The following is a 23,885-nucleotide window of genomic DNA, read 5'->3' on the forward strand; positions in this document are numbered from 1 at the left end:
GGATTTCACACTGGGGAAAACATGAACTAGATTAACACACTTTCTTTTTTCCTTTCTTCTTTTTTGGGCCACACCTGCAGCATTTGGAAGTTCCCCAGCTAGAGGTCAAATCAGAGCTGCAGTGACCAGCCTATGCCACAGCCACAGCAATGCCAGATGTGAGCGATTTCTGCCACCTACACCACAGCTCATGGCAATGCCAGATCCTTTAACCCACTGAGCGAGGCCAGGGATTGAACCTGCATCATCAACCTGCTGAGCTACAATAGGAACTTCCAGGATAAACACATTGTTTATTATTTATCTTAGTCTTCATTAATTATGTCATGTTACTTGAATAATCAATATTTACTTCATATGAAATTGACTTTATTAGTTTTTTTAAAAAAATTCATGATTGGATATTATAGATGTGCTAGTCCTTATATTTTCTACTGTAGTTATATGTGAAAGTCTTATCACTATAAAGTTATAGCTATAGTTATATATAAACAGAATAAGTATGCTAAAAGATTTTATATTAGTAAGTAGTATATGCATAAATCATAGTTTTTCAATGGGTTTATGTTTAATAATTAAATTATTTTACTAAAAATAATCAAACGATTCCAAAGTTCAATATCTAATTTAGAGTTAAAGTAGCACCTTTTGAAAAAGTGGATAATTTATAGGGAGCCAAAATTGGCGGTTTGTATACATAGTACTGTGCATGTTACATGGAAGGTTTTTGAGATGGCAACTTTATACAATAAAATGAAAGCAATGTACAAAGTTAGTATAATAATCATTGGTCATAGACAATAAGGGATAGTTTTCATAGAAATCTACTGGGAATCTGTGCTGTCTCCTGTGACCTGCCAGCTTATTCACATAATGGGGCTTCCTTGTGCACTGAGAGGTAGAATGACATCAGATAAGAAAAACATCAAAGGTCATGGTCACCATCAGAAACAGGCTTCTTTTGGCTGCCTTGCCTGTCTTTGAGTGCTGAGGACCCTGCTCAGGGTCCTCAATTGTGATAGTTGTATAGTACTTAAAGATGTTGCAAAGCTGAAAGCTGTAGCTAGATCTTTTAATAAAGATAGGAGTGGTCAATTGAGAGCAATCTGTACAAAAACCTTTATCGGGGGATTTAAATTGGTAAAAGTTTACTTCAGCTGATAGCATTACAAGAGTTTGGTTTTGTTTCGTTTTGTTTTTAAGATCCCTCAACAATGTGTTAAGGCTACATTACTAAAAGGAAAACCAGTTCTAAATGTATTACTAGAAACATAATACTACTATCCAGTTGGCAGAATTTTTTAAGCGTGATAATGTTGAGTGTTGGTGAGACTGTGGAATAGTGAGAACTATGGAAACACTGCTGGGGAGGGTGTGTATATTTGCTATTGTCAGCCTATTGGACAAGCTATGTCTGGAGAATGAATGTTTGTCTTTTCTGGTAGAGAAGAGAGGAGGGACCCTTTTGAAAATTTATGTCCTTCCTACTTTTAGGCAAATAGGAGGAGAGCAGGGAGGTTTTCTGGGTTTTGTTGCTTCTCACTTGCCTTCACCCCAAAATAATTGTTATGCCAAAGTGGCATATTCGGGGATCACATATTCTGCTACCTTTCTCAGTACCTTACTTTCAAAAGGACAATATTTAACTACATGAGTGGTTTTCTCTTTTTTATTGTGTTCAAGACTGGAAATTTTCTTTTCAAAGTAAAAATTGATGAAGCAGGTCACTGTGTAAAATGAATGAAAGTTTAGCTTGAGAAGAGGAAGGAAGAGAGAAGGAGAGAGGGAAGGAGGTGGGAGGGAGGAAAGAAGGAAGAAAGGAAGAAAGGAAGGAAGGAAAGAAAAGGCAAAAGCTCAAATCCTGTCATCTGTGAGACTTTGCTGTGCAAACTACCAAACTAGAGAAAAGCATCAGAGCTGGGAAAAGGACCATATCAGTAAGAGATGGTTGAAGGAAATGGAGGTATACAGCATTGGGCACTAAAAGAAATTGATAACTGATCTCAAATACTTATAAGAAGAGTATTTATATTTATTTTTCGGTTGAAGTGAACAGTTTAATCTGTGTTGCTGCCAAGGACAAAACTAGAACCAAGTAAAGGGAGTTATAAGGAGGAAGACATCCAGATGAGGAAAGAAGGACTATCTAGACAAGGACGCATCAGACTAAGAGAACACTCTCAGAAGGCAGAAGGCTCGCCATTGCTGGAAGCACTCAATGCCTGATTCACTCCTCCTTGTGAAGTATGACACAGATGGGGTTCTTCCATTCAAAGAGACATTAGGATGGAAGGACTTCTCTTCTGGGTGGGTCCATCTGACATTGATGTTGAGGGTCAAAACTGATGTAAGATTCCACCCTGATCTTGGTACAGAACAGAGCCAATGACAGCATCAGCTACCCCTTGACCCATTTCAGCCTTCCCTTTTCTTCTGCAGGCAGTTGCTCTTAAATGCTGCTTTTCACTGCATCTTATGCCCTTCCTTTTCTTTTACCTTTCATTTCAGGTAAGAAAGAGGGGCAAATGCTGACAAGATGAGCAGGGATCTAGTGGTATGGATATCTCACCCACTAATGTTGGCGATCAATTACAATCATTCTTAGCACTTTGAGTCCCTCAAGCCTCTTCATTAATCAGCTCCCAGTTACTCCTTTGCACACCGTCCAGCTCAAATTTGCTGTGGCATCACACTGTGTACAAAGGAGTGCCTCACAATCAATGAAAAAAGACAGGGTATCCTTAGAATATTAGTCAGCAGCTGGTTTAGTTAAAATTCTCTCCACCCACGCTGTACTACACTGATTAATTTTTAAAGAAATGGCTAAATGAAGATATTAATTATTTGTATTTGGTGCATATGCTGTCATACACACCATTATATTTTAATTTACTTTTTAATGGGCAAACCAATATTATATTGAAATTATTTCCCATCTGGCATGCATGCTAATAAAGAAAAGAAATCTACTGATTTGTGCCATATCAAGTTTAACCTTTTGGGGGGTACATAGTTCTTAAGGAAATCAAATGGGAAAAACTTGATTTAATCTTCTTGCCTTTTAGTTCCCATACTTAACAACCATTTAGGGAGGGAGAGAAATGAAGCACTCGTTTCTGGAGATGTTAACAATATGAGACCTGAACATGTACGGTTATCTCTGTATTATTTGTCTTTCTTTTAATCGTGCTTATGTAAAACCCAAATAAAAGAAGGTAAACTAATCATCCTGGAAAATAATTCAGTACCATCTGAATCACCAATTATATTCTGCCTCCTTTTGGTGGGGTATATTGTGACCAATTTTTTTGAAATGCTGTAAACCGAATAGAGTAGGTATTGTAATTCTCTATTGCCCTGCCTATTTACTCTTTCCCAGAAGCCCAGAAGCCCAGCACCATGTACCATCAGAGACTGCTAATGTGTATACACATACATGCAGCATTAACCTTTGTAGGTCCTAAATTCTTAGGAAATAATTCATTATGGTTTGGGGAGTGGTTTCTCTGAGTCAAACTGTGTGTGTACCTATACTTAGGGACAGCTGTGCCCATTGATAATAAATGGAAAAAATAAGAAAAATAAAATATAAAAATGTGGATATCAATGAATTTTCATTTGCTGTTCAACCTAAAGTTGAAAAGCCTCTTACTTAGACTTTCTAAGATATCTCAAAATGAAAACCGCACTGCTGCCTCTTAGGGAGGTTGTGGATTGTCTGGAGGAGGCTACATTCTTACTGCAACATTTGAATGAGTCCCTGATTTAATTCACCGAAGATGTAAAACTTGATGGGAAGTGGGACAACCTCAGGAGACAGAGCAGCTGCAGGCAATATTGGTGCATCTCCACTTTGCCTCCATTGTTCTCTTATGAGGGACATCAGCTCTGGAAGGCTTTCTCCCTCATCACAATCCAATTTTATTCTATGTTTTCCTTGCTCTTAAAGAACATGTACTTATCTCTGCCCTTTCAATAAGGGAATATTTACATTGAACACCCCCCCACACACACCCAAAGTCCTTCTCAGTGGAGAAAATACAAAGTGAATTCCCAGTTGTCCCTGGACAAATGCTTAATCTCTGTATTTCCAGAATCAAAAAGAGTTCAACTTTGTCTAGATACTCATGTTGCAACAGAAGAAAGGCTGGGGGAAAAATGTAATTGTAATGTATACATGTAAGGATAACCTGACCCCCTTGCTGTACAGTGGGAAAGTAAAAAAATAAATAAATAAATAAAGAGTTCATTTCTCCACATTCAATTCTGTGACTGGAATGTAATGTTCTTTTACCTGGGTGGGGCCATTGATGAATTGAATCTAAGGGCTACAATTGGAAATATATTTCCCTGGATCGGCCTATTGTTATTGCCTCTAAAACGTATTTGAAAGTGCAGGAAATCTTTAAGGTAATAAAAGGAAAATGCAATTGAGCATCAAAAGATACCCTCTTTCTTTCTTGCTTACTGTCTTCATGACTTTGAAAAATTTCTTTAAATCTCCTGAGTCATTAGTAAAATGTCCTTGATAGTACACCTCAGAGTTGGCATGGGAACCACACAGGCTAACGAACATGAAAATATGTTTAGTAAATCACAGTCCAACAGAACTAAGTCTATTTTTACGTGTATCACAAAAGTGTGTTTCAAAAATCAGCTATCTAAAAATAATACCCATCACTCAATAAACCTACAGTCTTTGTACAGTTGTACCATAGTCCTAGAAATTTTAGGCTATAATATATAATCTCACTTTTACCCTTGAAAATAAACCTGAAACTATTCAAGTACTTCAAAAGTATATTTGCATCCATGCATTTAAAAATAGCTTTTATTCTTTAGCTGCTAACATTTTTGTGTATAAAAGTCTTATCATTACTTCTTTTTAAACTTAGAGGAAGCATGTCTTCTTTTTATCCAGTTCACTCAGTTGAGTGACAGATGCTTTTTTAAAAAGGCTTCTAAACTGATATTTGGTAATAACTCATCCAAGAAAATACCTTCTCTATTCAGAAGACTGCACCTCTATTTTATTCTTTAGCCAGCCACATAATTAATCACATAGATTTTATAATGTTTGATGTATCAGTCAACCAAAGACCAATCAATCATTTCTTTCATTCAGGAGAGCACCCTAGGTGTGTGGATGGTGGCTGTGGATTTTCTCTGAAATTTGTGGTAGAACCTAGTGATCAGTTAGTAAATATACAAGGAAATTGTTCCTTCAATTTGATAATGAACACATAGGCTTACCTCAGCCTGTAGTTTGGAAAGCAAATCTCATTGAAGGGCTTGGTAAACCCCTCTTTGGATTTCTTACTGAGTTCCCTTGCGGCTCAGCAGTAACAAACCCAATTGGATGCAGATTCAATTCCTGGCCTCGCTCAGTGGGTTAAGGATCCTGGCATTGCTGTGATCTTTGGTGTAGGTCACAGACACAGCTTGGATCCCGTGTTGTATGGTTGTGGTGTAGGCCAGCAGCTGCAGCTCCCATTTGATCCCTAGCCTGGGATCTTCCACATGCTGTGGATATAGCCCTAAAAAGCAAAAAGAGAAGAAAAAAGTTGGAAAACTAAATGCCTCATCTGAGCTTTCTTTTGAAAACCGTGAAGTTGAAATCGCTGCTTAATTTCAACAGCTGGTGTCTAACCTGTTAAATTGTTCTGCTAATACACAAATATGTGAGTCTAGAAAGTTAAACACAGAAAGAATGAAAGTTCACATGCTACCATAGCAACTTCAAGGCACTCCCCTGAGCTCCCAGGCCCCTCTTGGCAGCCATGCTTCAGTGATGCATGGGTATGTTGCTATGATAGCATTTTTAATCTGCAGCGAAAATCATCTTGTGATTGTGTTCATCCTTTGTAGAATGGCTTATCAACTAGTTTCATCCTTCCGTATTTTCAATATTAACATCAGAAGTATTTTTTTAGGGGGGTCCGTACCTGTGACATATGGAAGTTCCTGGACCAGGGATCGAATTGGAGCCACAGCTGTGACCTATGCTGAAAGTGCAGCAATGCCAGATCCTTAATCTCTGTGCCATAGCAGGAACTGCCAACAATGGAAGTATTTTGATGTTTTTATTTTTTGACAAAAGTATAACTTCTCATAATGTCATCTTAATAAGTTAGGTCATTCACAATAGTCTAGAACAATTAATTCTTTCTTTTTGAATCACCTAAAACTTGCTTCCAGATCTAAGATGTAACGGATCTCTGTTACAGCACCAGAACCCAAGACAGAGAATTAGAATTTAAGAGACTTGTGTTTGGATCTCACTCTTTCACTAACTAGCTGAGGGCTTTAATCCTGTGCTTTAGTTTCATTATCCTGCCAATCCTAGGCAGGTCATTTGACTTCTCTTCTGCCTCAGTTTTCTCATCTGTAAAAGGGATTAATAAAAGTACTTAACCTCTCAGCATTGGTGTAAGAAGCCAATGAGATTATGAGGTCCTAGAACAGCACTGGTCTCCTTCTAAGAACACATTTGTTATCTATAACAATGTAATAGTTTTCTGTTTTGTCATAATTCCTATATTATCTCATCTCATGAGGCTGTGAGAAACAAATCACTTAATAAATGTTACATCAGTTTATTACTGCACAATTACCATAAATGTATCAGTCTAAAGCAATACCTCTTTAGTATCTGATAGTTTCTATAGGTCAGAAGTCCAAATCTAGCTTAGCTGAATTCTCTGCTCAGGCTCTCACAGGGTTGAAAATCAAGGTGTCAGCTACACTGTGTTCCTTTCTGGAGCTCAGGATCCTCTACCAATCTCATGTGGCTGATTAATAAATCTCATTTCTTTATGGTTATGGAGCTAAGGTCTCCATTTCTTGCTAGATGTCAATGAAGGGTCACTCTCAGCAATTAGAGGCTACCTACCATTCCCTGCCATATGGCCCTTCCCATAATATAGCAGCTGCTTTTTCCAGGCCAGGAAGAGTGTATTTCACTACTTTCCAATCCCTTAACAGAAGAAAACTCTGCTTAAATGGGCTTACCAGATTAAGTCAGGCCAGGCAGGATCATTTCCCTTTAGCTGTGTGGTACAGCATGGTCCTCATTTGATATTTCATCACCCTTACTCAAGAGGAATAGATCATATGAGAGTGAGAGTCATGGGGGAGGGTTCATCTTAAAATTCTGCCTGCAAATGTGATATGAATTGAAAAGTAAAAATGATATGCAAGTATAAAGTGCATCTTATTATAATTTTTATTATTGTTATCATTATGATCATGAACTCAAGAAATTCTTGACCTCATACTACATTCTTCCACCTATTTTTAGTGGTTTAAATTAGCTATAATGAGTATTCCAGTTCTTTTAAAATTTATGTAACTCTAAGCTTCACGCTCACTTTCTAAGTCCTTGAATTCCTACTCTTTTGGGGTATTTACTTCCTACATTCCCTACCTTCTCTCCTTTGATCTTTGTCACCAGAGTAGGACACTCCCCAAGAACAAAGTCCTACAGAAAAATATGTTTCTGTTGGAATCACCAGTCCCTAAAATTCTCATCCCTCATCGCACATGCATGTATGCACTAATCCTGAAATTCCCTACAGCTTGGTTGTACTCAACTCTAAAACAAATTAAGGAAAGAATGATCTTTTCTGATGCTTTAATGATATGCAACCCCGGAACTATGTGATAGACTCTGAGAAGTTTATTCACAAGCTCCAGGATTGAGCTGATGATGATCCACATGGCTATGGCTTTGTCATCTGACCAACACTCATATATGCATATACTGTAAAATGTTTGATAAATATATAATAAAATATAATATAAATATAAAATAAATTCAAATATAAAATAAAAATAATATAAAATGCTGGTGTAAGGAATGGTTGAAAATGATGGTCTCATCCATTTAAGCAGAATGTGGAAATTAAACCTAGAAATCTGAATGAGAAATTTCTAGTATTTTGTGAATGCAAACACCTTCAGGACAGTGATGAATTTCATATCCATACAGAGATGAGTAAAACCTTCGTACATGGAATAGAGAGTACTATTGGATTAAAAAAAAGAAGAAGAAGAAAAAGAGTAGGGACTGCAATTGTACTTGTGTCCATAATCGTCTCTGTCACCATTGGCCAGATGATCATGGATGAGTTACTTTTTCTATGAAGACTTAGTCTCTGCCTCTGTTAATACTGTCTACTGTGTATTGACTACTGTGTTAATACACTCTATTGTGAAAGATGTTCTGAGGAGTAAGCGAAACAATCTATGCAAAATTCTTAGGACCGTGTCTGGTGCAGAGTGAACATTTAGTGTTGGCTATTGCTGTTATCGTTATTTACTTTAATTATGTTAGCATGTGACCCAATGTCTGGAATGTATTAGGTGCTCAGAAAATATTACTCTCTTCACCTTTCTCCAATACCTGTTTGTTGAATTGAATTGGATCTATCAGTAAGAGTATTTTGGATATTGTCAATCAAATAAGTTAAAAGCCTACTGTTAGTCTAATTTACACTTGATCTTAGCCAAAAGGCCGAGAAGCGATGTTGTTAGTCTAATGTAATACAATTTTCTTCCTCCCTCCCTTTCTCCTTGCCCACCTGCCTGTCTTCCTTCTGTCCTCTCTTCTCTCCTTGTCTTCCCTTCTTTTCTTCTAATTTCTTTCTCCTTACTTCTTTCTCTCTCTCTTTTTTTCTCAAGCAGATATTATTTTAAATTTTCGAACAACTTATGTCAGCAAGTCTGGCCAAGTTATCTTTGAAGCAAGATCAATTTGCATCCACTATGTCACAACCTGGTTCATCATTGATTTAATCGCTGCCCTGCCTTTTGACCTCCTGTATGCTTTCAATGTCACAGTGGTGAGTAAAGAGCTCCCTTCTACATGACCTTGGTGGTTGGTTTTACCCCATGTTTACTTTTCACATGTTCAGGTTCTAAATGTTTGCAGCAATTCGTATGTCCAGGATTTCATGCCCTTTTTAATAAAGAGGCCAAGGCAACTAAAGATATGCAGGCCAGATTCCCCACTTAAAGAAATTACTTCCTTTTGAAATTTGCATTACTTGTCTCTGATAATTTAAATAACTAGAACTAGGAATTTATCATCAATCATGACTCACTAAACAAATCTTTTGATAAGGAAACCATCTGCAGGAATATAAGTATTACTTTATGTTACTCAGCCAGATATTTGCCTCAAGAATTTGGTTGAGAGTTTGAAGACTCCTTCTACTTTCATGACCTTTACTCTCTATCTCTTGAATATTTCATTCTTTGTTGGCAAAACAAACAGAAGACTTATCAAGATAGAGAGAGAAATGCTGAAATTAAAATAAGAGGATTCCATCACTTCTTAGAAGTCTTCATAAAAACGTTGGATTGGACAAAAACCTAAATGATAAAATGACCAACATAAACTAAGCATCCTCTTGAATTTTTATTGATATTTGTAACTTCTCCTCTTTCTTCATTTAAATCTTTATTCTCATGTATTCACACAGAAAGTAAAGTGTGCCCACTTGCAGTAGTAGCTATTTTTACTATTTAATGATTGACTTTCCTAAAAGCCTTGAGTACTTCCTTATAACAGAGATTTTTAGGAAAGTAGAATGGCATTTTTGAATCAGTAATGCAGTTTGCTGTTAGAGTAACTGATTTTAGCAGGCAAAAATTTACTAAACCTTAGTTCAATTTAAACATGTTGCCTGCTTACTTGATAACTCCTCCCCTTAGAAATTATATTCTCTATCAAGAATTTAAAAGCATAGTTTTCAATATTAAAAAATACCATCAGGAGTTCCTGTAGTGGTGCAGCAGAAGTGATTCCGACTAGGAACCATGGGGTTGCGGGTTTGATCCCTGGCCTTGCTTAGTGGGTTAAGGATCCGGCATTGCCATGAGCTGTGGTGTAGGTCGCAGATATGGCTCGGATCTGGCATTGCTGTGTCTGTGGTGCAGGCCAGTGGCTACAGCTCCATTAGACCCGTAACCTGGGAACCTCCATGTGCCGTGGGTGAGGCCCTAAAAAGATTAAAAAAAAAATGCTATCATTATTGATTTCAGAATGAAGATTGAGCTATAATCCTGAATATTTAATACAGAGTTGTGGATTTCTTAATTGCCTGTACAATAGTATTTTTCTTTTCTTTTCTTTTTAAGTTGGGAAGTTGAGTGTCAATATCTTGAAGAGGTTTATAACTCAACTGAAAGGAGAGCTCTAGGGAAAATCTAGCATATAATATCAATCAGTGCTAAACTGAATTGTTATCTGAGCTTTTTAAAGTGCTTTTAAAGATTGAATTTGACTAGATAAGTATGCTATAATGAAACTGTAATGACTTAAAACAAAGCTTTTGCAAGACAGCCCCAAAAAATCCCAAAGAAGTGTACAATTTACAAAATGATAAGAAAATTTTCCCAAATTATCCTTTTCCTGGAGAATTGTTAAATGCCATTTCATAGACCCTGATATGAATTAACTTGTTGCTCTGCTACTAAATACTAATAATATTTTTATATATTCTATTTTTCTGTGCACTCAACAAATAGGATAATTTAAAATATATTGTAGAATATAAAATAAAAACACATATGTTTAGATAGGATTAAAATGTTCATTGCTTGAAATTAATGCAAGTGAAGAATTTTTGAGAAGGTCTAATTCTCATAATTTGATGAATTTTAAATACTTGTACATTTTCACTGCACTTCCACTCCCTTTGTTCTCACTTACGAAATATGTACAAATTCTTTGTAAAGAATGCAAGCTAGGAGTTTCCTTCATGGCTCAATGGTTAACAAACCCAACTAGGATCCATGAGGATGCTGGTTCAAACCTGACTCAATGGGTTAAAGATCCAGTGTTGCCGTGAGCTGTGGTATAGGCCTCAGCTGTGGCTCCAATTCAACCCCTAGCTTGGGAACTTCCATGTGCTGCAGGTGCAGCCGTGAAAAGCAAAAAAAAAAAAAAAAAAAAAAAGAATGCAAGCTATGAATCAATACCTATTTCAGAGAGAAAGAAAAAGAGGAAGGAATCTCTCTTTTCACTGATAATTTTTCTGCTTTTCACAGGGGTGAGCATATGATTATTTAGCAAATTAGCATACAAATTTGTTAAATTAGTCAGCATGAAATATTCTATTTGAATAGAAAGCTTATTCAAAATATTATATATACTTCCCAGGAAAGCATAAGTTATGAGGAAAAGTTTATAAGTTTGCTATTGTTATACCATACAGACTTACAAAAAGGAAAGCAGAAATAAATAAACAAAGGTGTTGATTTTCCTAGACCTAAAATGGGTCCAGTTAGTGCATCTCCATAGAGATTTGCAATTCAGAAATGAATTGCAGCCATCAAAAATGTATTGCATGCTTTAGCTTTGCCTGGTGCCCACAACTGCTGATGACAAATGTTTTATGTATAGCTCGCACATTTATTTATTAAAATATACCATATATAGGGCATTATGAAAGGCTCTATGAGAGAGAAAATTGAGAATGAGACAAGGAAACTGTGATATAGTGAAAAAAAGCCTAAGTATGAATCCAGATTTTATCACTCACCATCTAAGTGACATCCTTGGGGAAGTTAATGTCAAAATACGCCTAAAATGAGCATAAAAATTCCTACAGGGTTTCTGAGCAGCCTAAAAAGTTGACATTTCTGTAAAATACCTTGCTAAGTGTCTAACACCTAGAAAGACCTCAGTATGTGTGTTAATTAATTTTTTTCTTTTTCTTTTGTTCCTCCTTAGTTGATAACTAGGAGGTGGTTATGTCCACCTGATAATGAAGGAAACTGATATTTGATAGGGTTTTGTTTGGGGTTTTTTTTCACCCACCGGTGACATGTGAAAGTCCCTGGGCAAGGAATCAAACCTGAGCTACAGCAGTGACAACACTGGATCCTTAACTCACAAAAGAACTCTGATAGGATTTTTTTGATGTATGCATCACTCACTGTTTTGCACCTGCCTACAAGGTGCTTAGAATTCTCATCAGAGACAAATTCAAAACAACAACCCAAGAGTAAAAAGAATCCTTTACTTTCTTTCAGATTACATATTTCTATCTAAATCAACTATGCCTCTTTCTTTTGCCATTTGTCAACATCCAAAATTCATATTTTATAGCAAGAAGTTTTTGACTCAAATAGGAATATAATTTTTTAAAAAAAGAAAGTGCCAGCAAAATCACCAGGGCTGCCTCATATTAGACTCCCAGGGTCATGTCTCTTATCTTTACAAATAACTGTTGTTCTTATGTAAGCACAACCCCCAAATTCTTTCTTCAAACATCACCTCTCTAGCCAGAGAAAACAGGGACTTGCAGTCATCTATGTATGTTCAGAAGGTGTCTTAGTCGGCTCAGCCTGCTCTCAAAAAATAACCTAAACTGGATGGCTTAAACAAATTGAGGTTTATTTCTCATGGTCCTGAAGTCTGGGAAAGTCCAAGATAAAGGTGTCAGCCATTTGATTTTTGACGAGGGTTTTCATCCTTATTCATAGGCAGCTGTCTTCTCTCTGTGTCTTCATATGATGCTCATGTGGTGAGGGGAGGGAGAGATTGTGGAGGGTGGGGAGCAAGAGAGAGGGCTCTCGTGGCATTAATCCCATCTTGATGAGCCTCAGCCTCATGACCTCATCTTGATGAGCCTCAGCCTCATGACCTCATCTTTGGGAGGTAATTTGGTAAGCCAAATTACCTCCCAAAGACCCCATCTCAAAACACTGTCACATTAAGGGACTAGGGCTTCAACATGCGAAATTTGCCAAGGCAAAGTTCCATCCATAGCAGATGGTGTCCTCCACTTGAGATTTCTACTTCAGGTTTCACTTTACCTACCAAATTGTCATCTTTCTATCAAATTCATCCACCTGTAAAATAAACTTCACTCCTAGTAATCCCCCTAAGCCACAAAGTAGAGACTGTATGTGGCTTACAATCAGCGGGAAAAACAATAGGTGAGAACTAGGCTTTGAAAGAGAAGAAAGTAAAACTCTACCCAGAGAATGACAAAAGGAATTAAAGAGCACAGCCACCTGGCAAATTCCTCAAGTGACCTTATGATTTTATTCTATTTCAGTATAAACTAATTCACAGGATTATAATTGAAAACACTTTTATTGAATATCTGTTGTTATCGTACGTTTGGAGTGTTTTTTAACATCACTTAATGATTTATCCATTTCCTCGCTTAACACAAATTTATTGAGCACTTCCTATGTATCAGGCACTTTTCTAGGTATGGTATGTTTTTCTCGGAAATAAGGGAAGATGGCTAGACGAGGACAGAAACTAGAGGTGAATTGACTCCAGCTAATTACAAAGGCAAATTCTCCAAAGATGGCGACCTTGTTTCTCATTCCGCCTGTGAAGGAAAAATCTTTCTTAGGTGTAGTCACGCAAACTCCTTCTTTCCCTTCTAATTCCGGTTCACCCCCCCAAATTAGAATAAGTCAAAGAATTATCAAACTCTATTTACATATAAGTTACTATTTTATTTCATTTTCCTATTCAGAATGTTCTTTGAGGCTTTTGGAAGGTGAGAAGAGTGTATATTAGTGCACCACATATATGGCAATAGTGCCATTGGTGGACACCAATGGTGCACATTTTTCAGCTGAGCCCTAAGGTCAGAAATATAACCCCTTAGCTACAAGTCTGTTGCTTTAGTGCATAAAAAGACAGGACCTAGGAGATTTTTCAAAAATTTTGATCTATTTGGTTTTGAGTCCCTAAGCATGTTTGTTTAACAGAGAGCTTAGAGTATATATGCTTCAGGCAAATGTTTTCTCTGTCTATTGATAATGTTAGAAAGAAGAAAGCAAAGCACATGAAGCAGGTGGGTATTTGTAAGCAGATGTTACTCAAGGTTTTAGGTCTCGCTGTTTAAAAATAAGAAACCTGGAGTTCCCAATATGGCTCAGCGAGTTAAGAACCCAGCTAGTCTCAGTGAGAATTCGGGTTCCATCCCTGGCCTCATTCTGTGGGTTCAGGATCGGGCATTGTCACAAGCTGCGGTGTAGGTCGCACATATGGCTAGGATCCTGAGTTGCTGTGACTGTGGCTGTGGTGTGGGCCTGCAGGTGCAAGTCCAGTTCAACTCCTAGCTCAGGAACTTCCATATGTCACAGATGCTGCAGCTATAAAAATAAGAAAGCTGAATTTATTCTGTTACCACTTTACAGGGTTTTACTTCACCCTATATGAATTTTTTTATTAAAAAAAAAAAAACCTGTTGTGGCTCAGCAGAAATGAATCCACCTAGTATCCATGAGGATGTGAGTTCAATCCCTGGCCTCTTTCAGAGGGTCGGGAATCCGGCATTGCTGTGAGCTGTGGTGTAGGTCCCAGATGTAGCTTGGATCCCATGTTGCTGTGGCTGTGGCTGGCAGCTGTAGCTCCGATTCCGTCCTGGCCTGGGAACTTCCATATGCCATGTGTGTGGCCCTAAAAAAAACAAGATTCCCTACATGGAGGAGGGGAAAGTGGAATTGCAAGAAATTAAAATATAGAGGAAGAGACATGAGACACCTTATATTTAATCCTGATCCCATACTGTGTTTCAGTTATGTATCAGTATATACAAAATTATATTGTCAGACAGGTAGGAGAAAAAAGAAATGTTAATTAAAGAAGATAAGTATTCACTCAAATATATTAAATTGCCTTAATCATCCTTTGTCTTATCAACTTCTGATATAATTAACGTGTTAAGAAACAACATAGAAGTGGCCATAAAAATAACTACAGCACTGGAATCCCAACTACACTTATTTTCAAGAACTTCCCAGAATGGCTATAGCTAAAGTACTTGTGGATGCTGTGACCTCATGAGCCAAGCTGTGCGGTTCTGTCTGCCACTGCAGGTGTCTCTTGTGCATCTTCTGAAGACTGTCCGGCTGCTACGTCTTTTGCGTCTCCTGCAGAAGTTGGACCGTTATTCCCAACACAGCACCATCGTCCTGACTCTGCTCATGTCCATGTTTGCTCTCCTTGCACACTGGATGGCATGTATCTGGTATGTCATTGGAAAAATGGAGAGGGAAGACAACAGCCTTCTGAAGTGGGAAGTTGGTAAGGGCTTATGTTTGTCGCATTTTCCATTTTTAAATGAAAAGAAAGATTGTCTAGAATTCGGAGGAGGTGAAAAATGAGTCTATAAATTTATATCTTCTGACTGTCAATTTGTGTCATCTTTTTTTTGGGGGGGGGGTTTGCCGTGAGGGTCCATGGTACAAGTTACTTCTTTGGAGAAAGTTTTCTGGAACACACTTACATTTTTTTTTCAAAGACCAATGGATTTTTAAAATGACCAAAAAGGCTATAGAAGGGTTTAGAATAAGTAATGTGCAGTCTTATCTCAATATATATGATGAAGGGCCAGTAACAGTAAATCATGGGTAACTGGCAGTCATTTTAAATCATAAGAAAATGATCACTTGTATTTGAGGTGGCAAGCTAATAGAAAAGCTAGCCCCATTATTATTTCCTTTAAAAGAAGAGAGACAGTGCTATCATACTGTCTCTCTGACAGTGCTATCATATTTCCATATTTAGTATTCTTTGAGAATTTGTGATGATAGAGAGGACTGAATATTTACAAATACAATTTGTAAAATTTTGTGTCCCCATAAATACATGGGAGTTTAAGGGAGATTTTCCAAGTGTTACATAATTCTGCATAAATGAATCTGAAATGTTCTGCACATGAACACATTTTTTAAACTTATGTCAACTGCAAGGACTTTATAGAAAATGAAAATTGTGAAGGCTATAACCCTCTATCCTAAAATATCTGCTTTCTTCTCACAGTCTCTCTTTTTAGAGAATTGTCATAGTACCTTATGGAGGATATTTTTTTTTTATCCTTAATCTGACATGTAATCAAAGAATCGGTTTCTTGGTTAGCTAGAAAATCCTTGACTTGTCTTCTCCTCTAAAAATCAATCTTGGGCTTTTCAAAGAAGCTCAGACCTTTGCACAGGGATAAAGCTGCAAGAGATTATCAATAGAGAAAAGGCTCTAACTTCTTATACCAGCTCTTAGGGGCAGGATGCATTTGGCACATCCCTAGGTTGGCTTTCATAAATGCCACCCTCTCACCATAGGGCATAGACAAAGCCCTCAAACGGCAGCATTGGAGAATGAGCTGGAGACCTTAAGAGAGCAGGTTCAAGGGGGTGAATCTCTTGTCTAGGTTCTTAAAAATGATCCTACAGAAATTCCCCATTGTAGTGCAAAGGAGATGAATCCGACTAGCATCCATGAGGATGTGGGTTTGATCCCTAGCCTCACTCAGTGGGTTGGGGATCTGGCATTGCCATGAGCTGTGGTGTGGCTTGCAGATGTGGCTCTAATCTTGCATTGCTGTGGCTATGGTGTAGGCTGGCAGCTGTAGCTCCAATTTGAGCCCTAGCTTGAGAACTTCCATATGTGGTAGGTGTAGCCCTAAAAAAGGAAAAAAAAAAATGCTCCTATGCTTCTCAATTTGGTCCCTGAGCTACAACAATGAAACTGATGTGTTCTGATAATTGTCATCTCAGGTGGTTTTCTTACCTTCTGTATCAGCACTTTTCTATACCTTAGTGTGGACTTCCTTTCTCAAAAACAAGGTAAAAGGAGAAATAAAGCTGTAGTGTGTACACAGAAATATCCCACATAAAGATCATATGAGATATGAGAGAGAGAGGAAGAGAAAGGGAGAGTGTGAGAGAAAGAGAATGAGATTGAGAAAAAGAGAGAGAGAGGTGGGAAAAAGAGATGATTAAAAGGAGGAGCAGAGACTGGATTGCACTTGGATTAAAACATTTTCGGTCCTTCCGTATTGTTTTCCTTTTATAACTTTGTCCTGAAGTCCTCATCATCACAAACTCTGATGTAGTCCATATTAAATTTTGAATCCATATTAAAATTTTGATTTATGGTCAGCCACCTGATTCCTTTCTGGACTTGACCTAATTTCCTTTGGGCCCCAGACCTATACACTCATATTAATTTGTAAGTCTTGTCTAGTCTGAGAGTCTCCAGATGGGGAAATTCAGCTTATTCACGCTCTCAAATTTAGTTATAGGAGGAAAGCTTTGTGTTTCAGTTCCAGTATAGCAGTCCTGCTGCAGACTGACAAACTAGCTAATGTTTTTCTTCCCACAAACACGCGGAGAATTTTATTTTCCAAGAAAAAAGGAGTGAACGACCTAAACTGCTTCTGTGTTGCCCCCTGCCATGCCTACACTTGACCCTGGTGTTAGGTTTAGGGTAGTGGAGGGGAGCATGTAAACTGGAAGTCAGCTCATAAAGAGAACATTGGCAAAATGCAATGATGGGGAGGCCATTGGCCTGGGGCAATAGATCTCTCCTATCTTCATGACTCCAACAGCAACCAACCGTGAGATTGGCAGTAATTTTGTTCGCCTGTCTGGCCCTCAGCTTCCACAGCTACAACATGAGAAAACTCATTATGTAATTTCAAAGGCTACTTCAGGTTCCATGATTTATGTCTTTCATGGAAGAACAAACCCAGTTTTGTGTGCTTAATACATCTTTTTTTTTATTTTTATAATAGCTTGGTGCCCATATTAACCATTAGAAGAAACCATTCATTGTCAACAGATTTGAGGGATGTGTCAGGAAGTACATCCTATGATCACAGCATGTCCAGGGATTGATATGTTCTACTTGGTTATGATTTAAAAAAAAAACAAAAAACCGAACATTTATCTTTAGAGAATTAGATTTCCTGCCCAAACACCTTTAGGGATATGGTCAGGAAGGCAGTATGCTAATTATGTCTATCAATATTGGATTTATAGACTTGGCTACAAGGACTTTCCCTTTGCCTAAAACTACTTGGATCATTTATTCATTTGGAACTTCCTCCAGCTGAGATTTAGGCACAAATTAAATAATTATGACCTTCCCTACCTAATTTTATAATGAGGCAGCTGAGTCTAGGCTAATTTGGTTTTTACTATGTAATTTGTCCACTAATAATATGTTTTACCTTTTCTGGTCCAATTAACATGAATCAAAAAATTCATCACACAAATAGAACTTGATTAAAGAACACGTTCTTTATGTTGTAATTACCATTAGATGTACAGAATGGATTTATCTTTCCAAGAAGTGAAATGGAGCTTTCTTTCTAATCATTGTTAATTTCCTTGAAATGATCTTTTCCCATTTTGTCCTTGGCGGGTCTACTACTTACAGCTAAACAGTATTTTGCATCAGACCAAAACCAAGTTAATCCTTAAAAAATGTTTTATAGTGTCACTTCTCTGTAAGATATTTATTTTGGGAAGGAAGAATTAATACTCCCAGACTAACTATATCTGAGACAGGTTATGAACTTATTTCCCTGGTATTCTATTTTACTATATATTTTTAGGTGTTCCTATACCATATTTTAGGAAATTTGAGGTTATTGTTTCATGCAGTTTTAGACCTGGAAGGACCTTAGTCCAGCTTATTGACTTTATGGTGAGAAATCAAGCTCTAGGTTACACAAGTTATCTAGTGGAAGGTGTTGTCACTTGTGTCTGTTGCTGCTTCCTCTCTGGTGTACAATTCATGGCACATGTGTTGAATAAATAAGTCATCAAGGTCTTTTCATTACTAAATAGCAATCGTGGGACAAGAAATGAGATTCCTTAACTCTTTGCTCAAAAGTCCTTCTGTAATTTTGAACACTATGATATTAAAGAGAACGACTATTTAGCAAATTCTTCCCTGTGGAAAGATCAAAATGATGAGAACAAATAGGGTTGTTACTTAAGATTTGTTCATTCATTCAAAAAATATTTTTTGAGTGCCCACTGTGTGTTTGGTCCTGTGTTAAGCACTGGAGATGGCAGAGCAAATAACATACTTAAATTTGGAGTTTGAGACCAACATATACATGCTACTGTATATAAAATAGATAACCAGCAAGGACCTACTATATAGCACAAGGAACTATACTCAGTATCTTATAATAATCTATAAAGAAAAAGCATATGAAAAAGAATTGATACATATAACAGAATCATTTTGCTGTATACCTGAAACTAAGACAAGATTGTAAATCAATCATACTTCAATTGAACAAAAGAAGAAGAATTAAATAATATACTTCATGCCATGGTGTTTCAAGTCTAGTAGGAAAAAACAAATAACTCAATGGCTATATCACAGTCAGTTATGTTCTATAACTGGAATTTGCATAGGGGAACAGCAACTACATCTAACTGAAATATCAGCAAAGGTGTTGCCAAGATGAGCTCAGTATTAAAGAATGAATAGGTCTTGTCTCTACAAATGCTAAGGAACCAACATGTGTCACGGAAGGGAGAGGACTATATGAAGCAGTTCAGGAGAAGCAGTATAGAGGCGGGAGAGGGGATGGTAGAAAGGCGATGAGGCCAAAGAGGTAGATAGTCAAGGACCAGATCTTTAAAGACTATTCACACTAAGCTTTAGAGTTTGTATTTCATCCTAATGCTATAACAAGCCTTAAAATTCTCCCTTGAGCTGTGATCCTTTGAATTTAGAACCCCAGGAACCGGGGCGGGGTAGTTTTACTCTGCTCCTTTTTCTTTCTTTTTTCATTTTTTAAAGTTTCGTTGAGGTATAGTTGATTTACAAAGTTGTGATGCTTTTCTGCTGTATAACAAAGTGATTCAGTTATACATAGACACACACCCATTCACTTCCAGATCCTTTTCCTACATAGATTATCATAGAATATTGAGTAGAATTCCCTGTGCTGCAACATAGAGGTCCCTGTTGGCCAGTCATTCCATATACCTCAGTGTGCATGTGTGAAACCCAAACCCCCAGTCCACTACCCTCCCACCTGTCCCTTTTGGTAACCATACATTTTTCAAAGATTGTGAGTCTGTTTTTGTTCTGCAAATAAGTTCATTTGTATTTCAATAATTGTAAAATGACCATAATAACAGTGCCTACCTCACTGGAGTTGCCAGCATTAATTTAGGCAGGCTCTGTGAAGCATTTAGCACTGTGCCTGCCATCTAGTAACTATTCAATAAATAGGAGCTGTTACAACCATTCTTATTATGTTATTATGGCAGTTACTTCTAATAAAGAAAGTAGTATGAAGTGAAACTAGTGATATTTATCTTTTTTTTTTTTTGGCATTGTCTGTGGTCTGATCCCAGGCCAGGGATCGAACCCGAACTGCAGCCCTGAACCAAGCCACAGCAGTGATGCCAGATCCCTAAGCCATCAAGGAACTCTGATACTTATCATTTTATATGAGAAGAATATTAGATAATGGCTTCAAAAGTGTTGTCCTCATGTTTAGTTATAGTGCTCTGTAAGTTACTATATACCTTTTTACATACATCTTCAGAATAATATATCTGCCCAAACTTTCTGAGTCAGCTTCTGAAAAACCAGTAATTTTCACATAACCTTATAATTGCACACAAATAGGATTTTTTCCCCCTTCGAAGCTACTATAGATGAAAAGTTTAGCATCCACCCTTCATATTTGTTGGAATATAACAAACTTTTATGGAATCTGGACACAGAGCCTCAAGTCTCAGTGTGGTTTTTAAATTTAAAACACTGTTTTGGCTGGGAAGAAATGTTTCATAACATTTCTATAAGAAGTCTTCAATAAATACCTAGCTAAAAATGTGTGAGAAGACCTTGCCTGTTTCCTTATATCCCAATTAGTGTAGGGATGTATTATTTTAACTATTATCACTTATGAAGTTCAATGAATGACAATTGAATTAGTCCTGAAAGCACTCCATTAGGATCCTAGATAGAATATAATGGTTCTTATTTAAGATAGAAAGACTGGGTTTGAATCTTGCTTCGAGGGTTTGCTAAGCAGGTGATTTTGGCCAAGGTGACCTCAATGTGTGACTTTTATACAGCCACCTTAGGGTCCTCATTTGTAAAATGGATGTGATAGTACTGACCCTCATAGCAGTTTTTGACATACTTCACAGAGTTTCTGGTATATACTATGTTCTTGTACCTGGTAACTACTACCTTTTCCACCACCTCCACTTTAAAAAAAAAAAATTAAAGTATAGTTTATTTACTTTATGTTGTGCATATTTATAAAATGTTGTGCCAATTTCTGCTATACAACAATTTGACACAGACACACACAGACACACACACACACACACACACACACACACACATTCCTTTTCTTATATTATCTTCCATCATATTCTCTCCCAAGAGACTGGATATACTTTCCTGTGCTATGCAGTAGGACCTCATTGCTTATCCATTCTAAATGTAATAGTTTCCATTTACTAAACCCGAACTCCCCACCCATCCTACTCCCTCCCCTCTCCCCCTTGGCAACCATGAGTCTGTTCTCTACATCTGTTCCTACCTCCCCTCTTGTCACTAATTGAGGCCATTTTCACACTGCAGCTGCCCGCTTAATCTCACTTCAGTGAGCTGCATAGAACTCAAATAGTAGTACTGTTGAAATTTAGTGGAGAGGTGAAATTTCTCTATCAGTCACATTTTCGATTGCAAGCTAAAACAAAAATGGAAATTGTTAGCAGGACAGGCAGACTCAGAATTAGAAGGATGGAGAATAAGACTTGGGAAAAGAAAATGAATCAAGGCAGCTCCAGATCCCCCAGTGCAAAAAGCACAGTTGCTGACATTTTACAAAGATGGCCTGGACATGTTTCTGCCTTTGTAGATGCCGTGAGCGAGCCTTAATGTTCTGTTCATCTCTGATTCACAGTTCCTGAAAGGAGAATCTGATTGGCCAAGCTTACATCATATACTCAGATGGACTGCTAGACGAGACCCCGAACCCCCACCCCACCCCCACCCCACCCCACCTTCACTTTCATGGTTAGAGTGGGGCTCTGTGTTTCTCCAATACTATACATGATGGGGAAATACCCTCTTCACATAGGATTTTTTTTAAAATTTTTTTTGTCTTTTGTCTCTTTAGGGCTGCACCCATGGCATATGGAGGTTCCCAGGATAGGGGGTCTAATCAGAGCTGCTGGCCTACGCCAGAGCCACAGCAATGCCAGATCCGAGCCACATCTGCGACCTACACCACAACTTATGGCAACACCAGATCCCTAACTCACTGAGTAAGGCCAGGGAGCAAACCTGCAACCTCATGGTTCCTAGTTGGATTCGTTTCTGCTTCACCATGGTGGGAACTCCCTTCACATAGGATTGTAGACAGTGCCCCCTCAAGAAAAGTCAAATGTCTTCTATAAATAACATCATTACCCTAACATTTAAAAACAAATGTTGACAATTATAAGCGCATTTATTAAAATGCTTCTGTAAACCATCATTCTCCTCCCAAACTTCATAAGTCAGATGCAGTTAGCTGAAAGATGGGGATGCAGTAATTCTCAGTGCATCTTGCTCATTGTAACAGTCTGTGCTTCTGTGTCAACCCAACAGTGATACTTACCAAGCTTCCTTAGCTGGACCTCACCGCTGTCAGTAGCTCTCTTTGACAGCTAAAATGCTCCTTAAATTCTTTCTCGAAGCTCTGTTTCTAAAGCTATGACACACTTCCTTTTAAGATAAACGATCTGCTTCAAAGGTTAGAGATGACAGTATATTGTAATAGAGGAAAGCTTTTTTATCTTTTAATCCTCTGGCTGGAGTACGCTTATCCATTGTAGATGTCTAAATGTGTATCTGTGTTACTGGAAAAAGAAAAAAAAAAAAAAAAAAGCCCAAGAATCTAGAATGGGAAGAAAAGGATTAAGTCAGATATCATTTTCAAATTTTCATTGACAATTTTAATCCTAAATCTCCTGATCCCTGTTGGATAAAACATCACAAAAGCTGATTGATTTGAAGGGCTCTCTAGTTATTAACTGCTTAGCATTTGCAAACCTCATGTAATAGAAAAAACTGACCAGGCTTATGATATTGTGAGCTGATTATTTCAATAACTGTATCACATTTTCCCCAAGAAGGTAGAATGGACTTGCATTCTACATTTTCAGGTTCTATGTTAAGGATTATAAAACATTTTCAGAGAACTCTGATATGTAGATTCTCATTCCTGGAATACATGAAATAAAGGGGAGAAAAAAAACCTAAATTGAAGGTTTCTAACCATTCAAATGGACCCTAGGGAGGGACTCCTGGTCTTAATTTTTCCTTTTTTTTAAACAGAGTCTAGAAATTTAATGTAAACCGAAAGCATGTGAGGATTGAATTAAAAGACAGATAATGGTGTTCCTATTTTGGCTTAGTGGTAACAAACCCAAATAGAATCCATGAGGATGCGGGTTCCATCCCTGGCCTCGATCAGTGGGTTAAGGATCCGGCGCTGCCATGAGCTGTGGCGTAGGTTGGCAACTACAGCTCTGATTCAACACCTAGCCTGGGAACCTCCATATGCCTGTGGAACTTCCATATACCTTTTTAGGGTGCCACCCTAGAAAGACAAAGAAACAAACAAGCAGATCCTAATTCAGTAAATCTGAGGTGGAACCTGAGATACAGCATTTTTAACCACCTTCCTCATGAAATCAGGGCTACCAGACCACTCACCACACTCATAGCAAGGTTTTAAAAAGTCTTGAGACTATGTTAATTTAATATTCCTGGTTATAAAGTCCTAAACCAGCAACTATTCAGTTCTTACTGTCCTTTTCCAATCCCCATCACATCTGCAGATATAGTTAATTCCTAAAGGACCAAGAAGGTTCATTGAGAAGGAATTAACCTCAATGCTGGAGCGATACAGCATTCATACCTTAAATATAATCATCAGAGACAATGTATATTACCTTGAATTCTAAGAAACTAAAGTAAACTACCATCAGTTTTAAAAGAGTTGACAATGCTCTGTTCTATTTTTATAGAAGCTTCTAGAAAACAGAAATATTTCCATGTTTTAGGAGAAAAATTTTAC

General features: G+C 37.6%; 1 protein-coding gene and 1 pseudogene across 1 annotated transcript in view; one reads left to right on the top strand and one right to left on the bottom strand.

The window, feature by feature from the left end:
- Positions 1-23,885, top strand: part of KCNH8 (potassium voltage-gated channel subfamily H member 8) — a 420,004-nt gene that overhangs the window by 260,895 nt on the left and 135,224 nt on the right. Inside the window, exons 6-7 of the mRNA XM_047754199.1 lie at positions 8,686-8,843; positions 14,860-15,067. Of these exons, the coding sequence (XP_047610155.1) occupies positions 8,686-8,843; positions 14,860-15,067 (366 nt within the window). The remainder of the gene's footprint in view (positions 1-8,685; positions 8,844-14,859; positions 15,068-23,885) is intronic.
- Positions 8,355-8,527, bottom strand: LOC125114639 (uncharacterized; annotated as a pseudogene).

The sequence above is a fragment of the Phacochoerus africanus genome, chromosome 1 (genome assembly GCF_016906955.1).
Source record: "Phacochoerus africanus isolate WHEZ1 chromosome 1, ROS_Pafr_v1, whole genome shotgun sequence".
In the NCBI taxonomy this organism is placed as follows: Eukaryota; Metazoa; Chordata; class Mammalia; order Artiodactyla; family Suidae; genus Phacochoerus; species Phacochoerus africanus.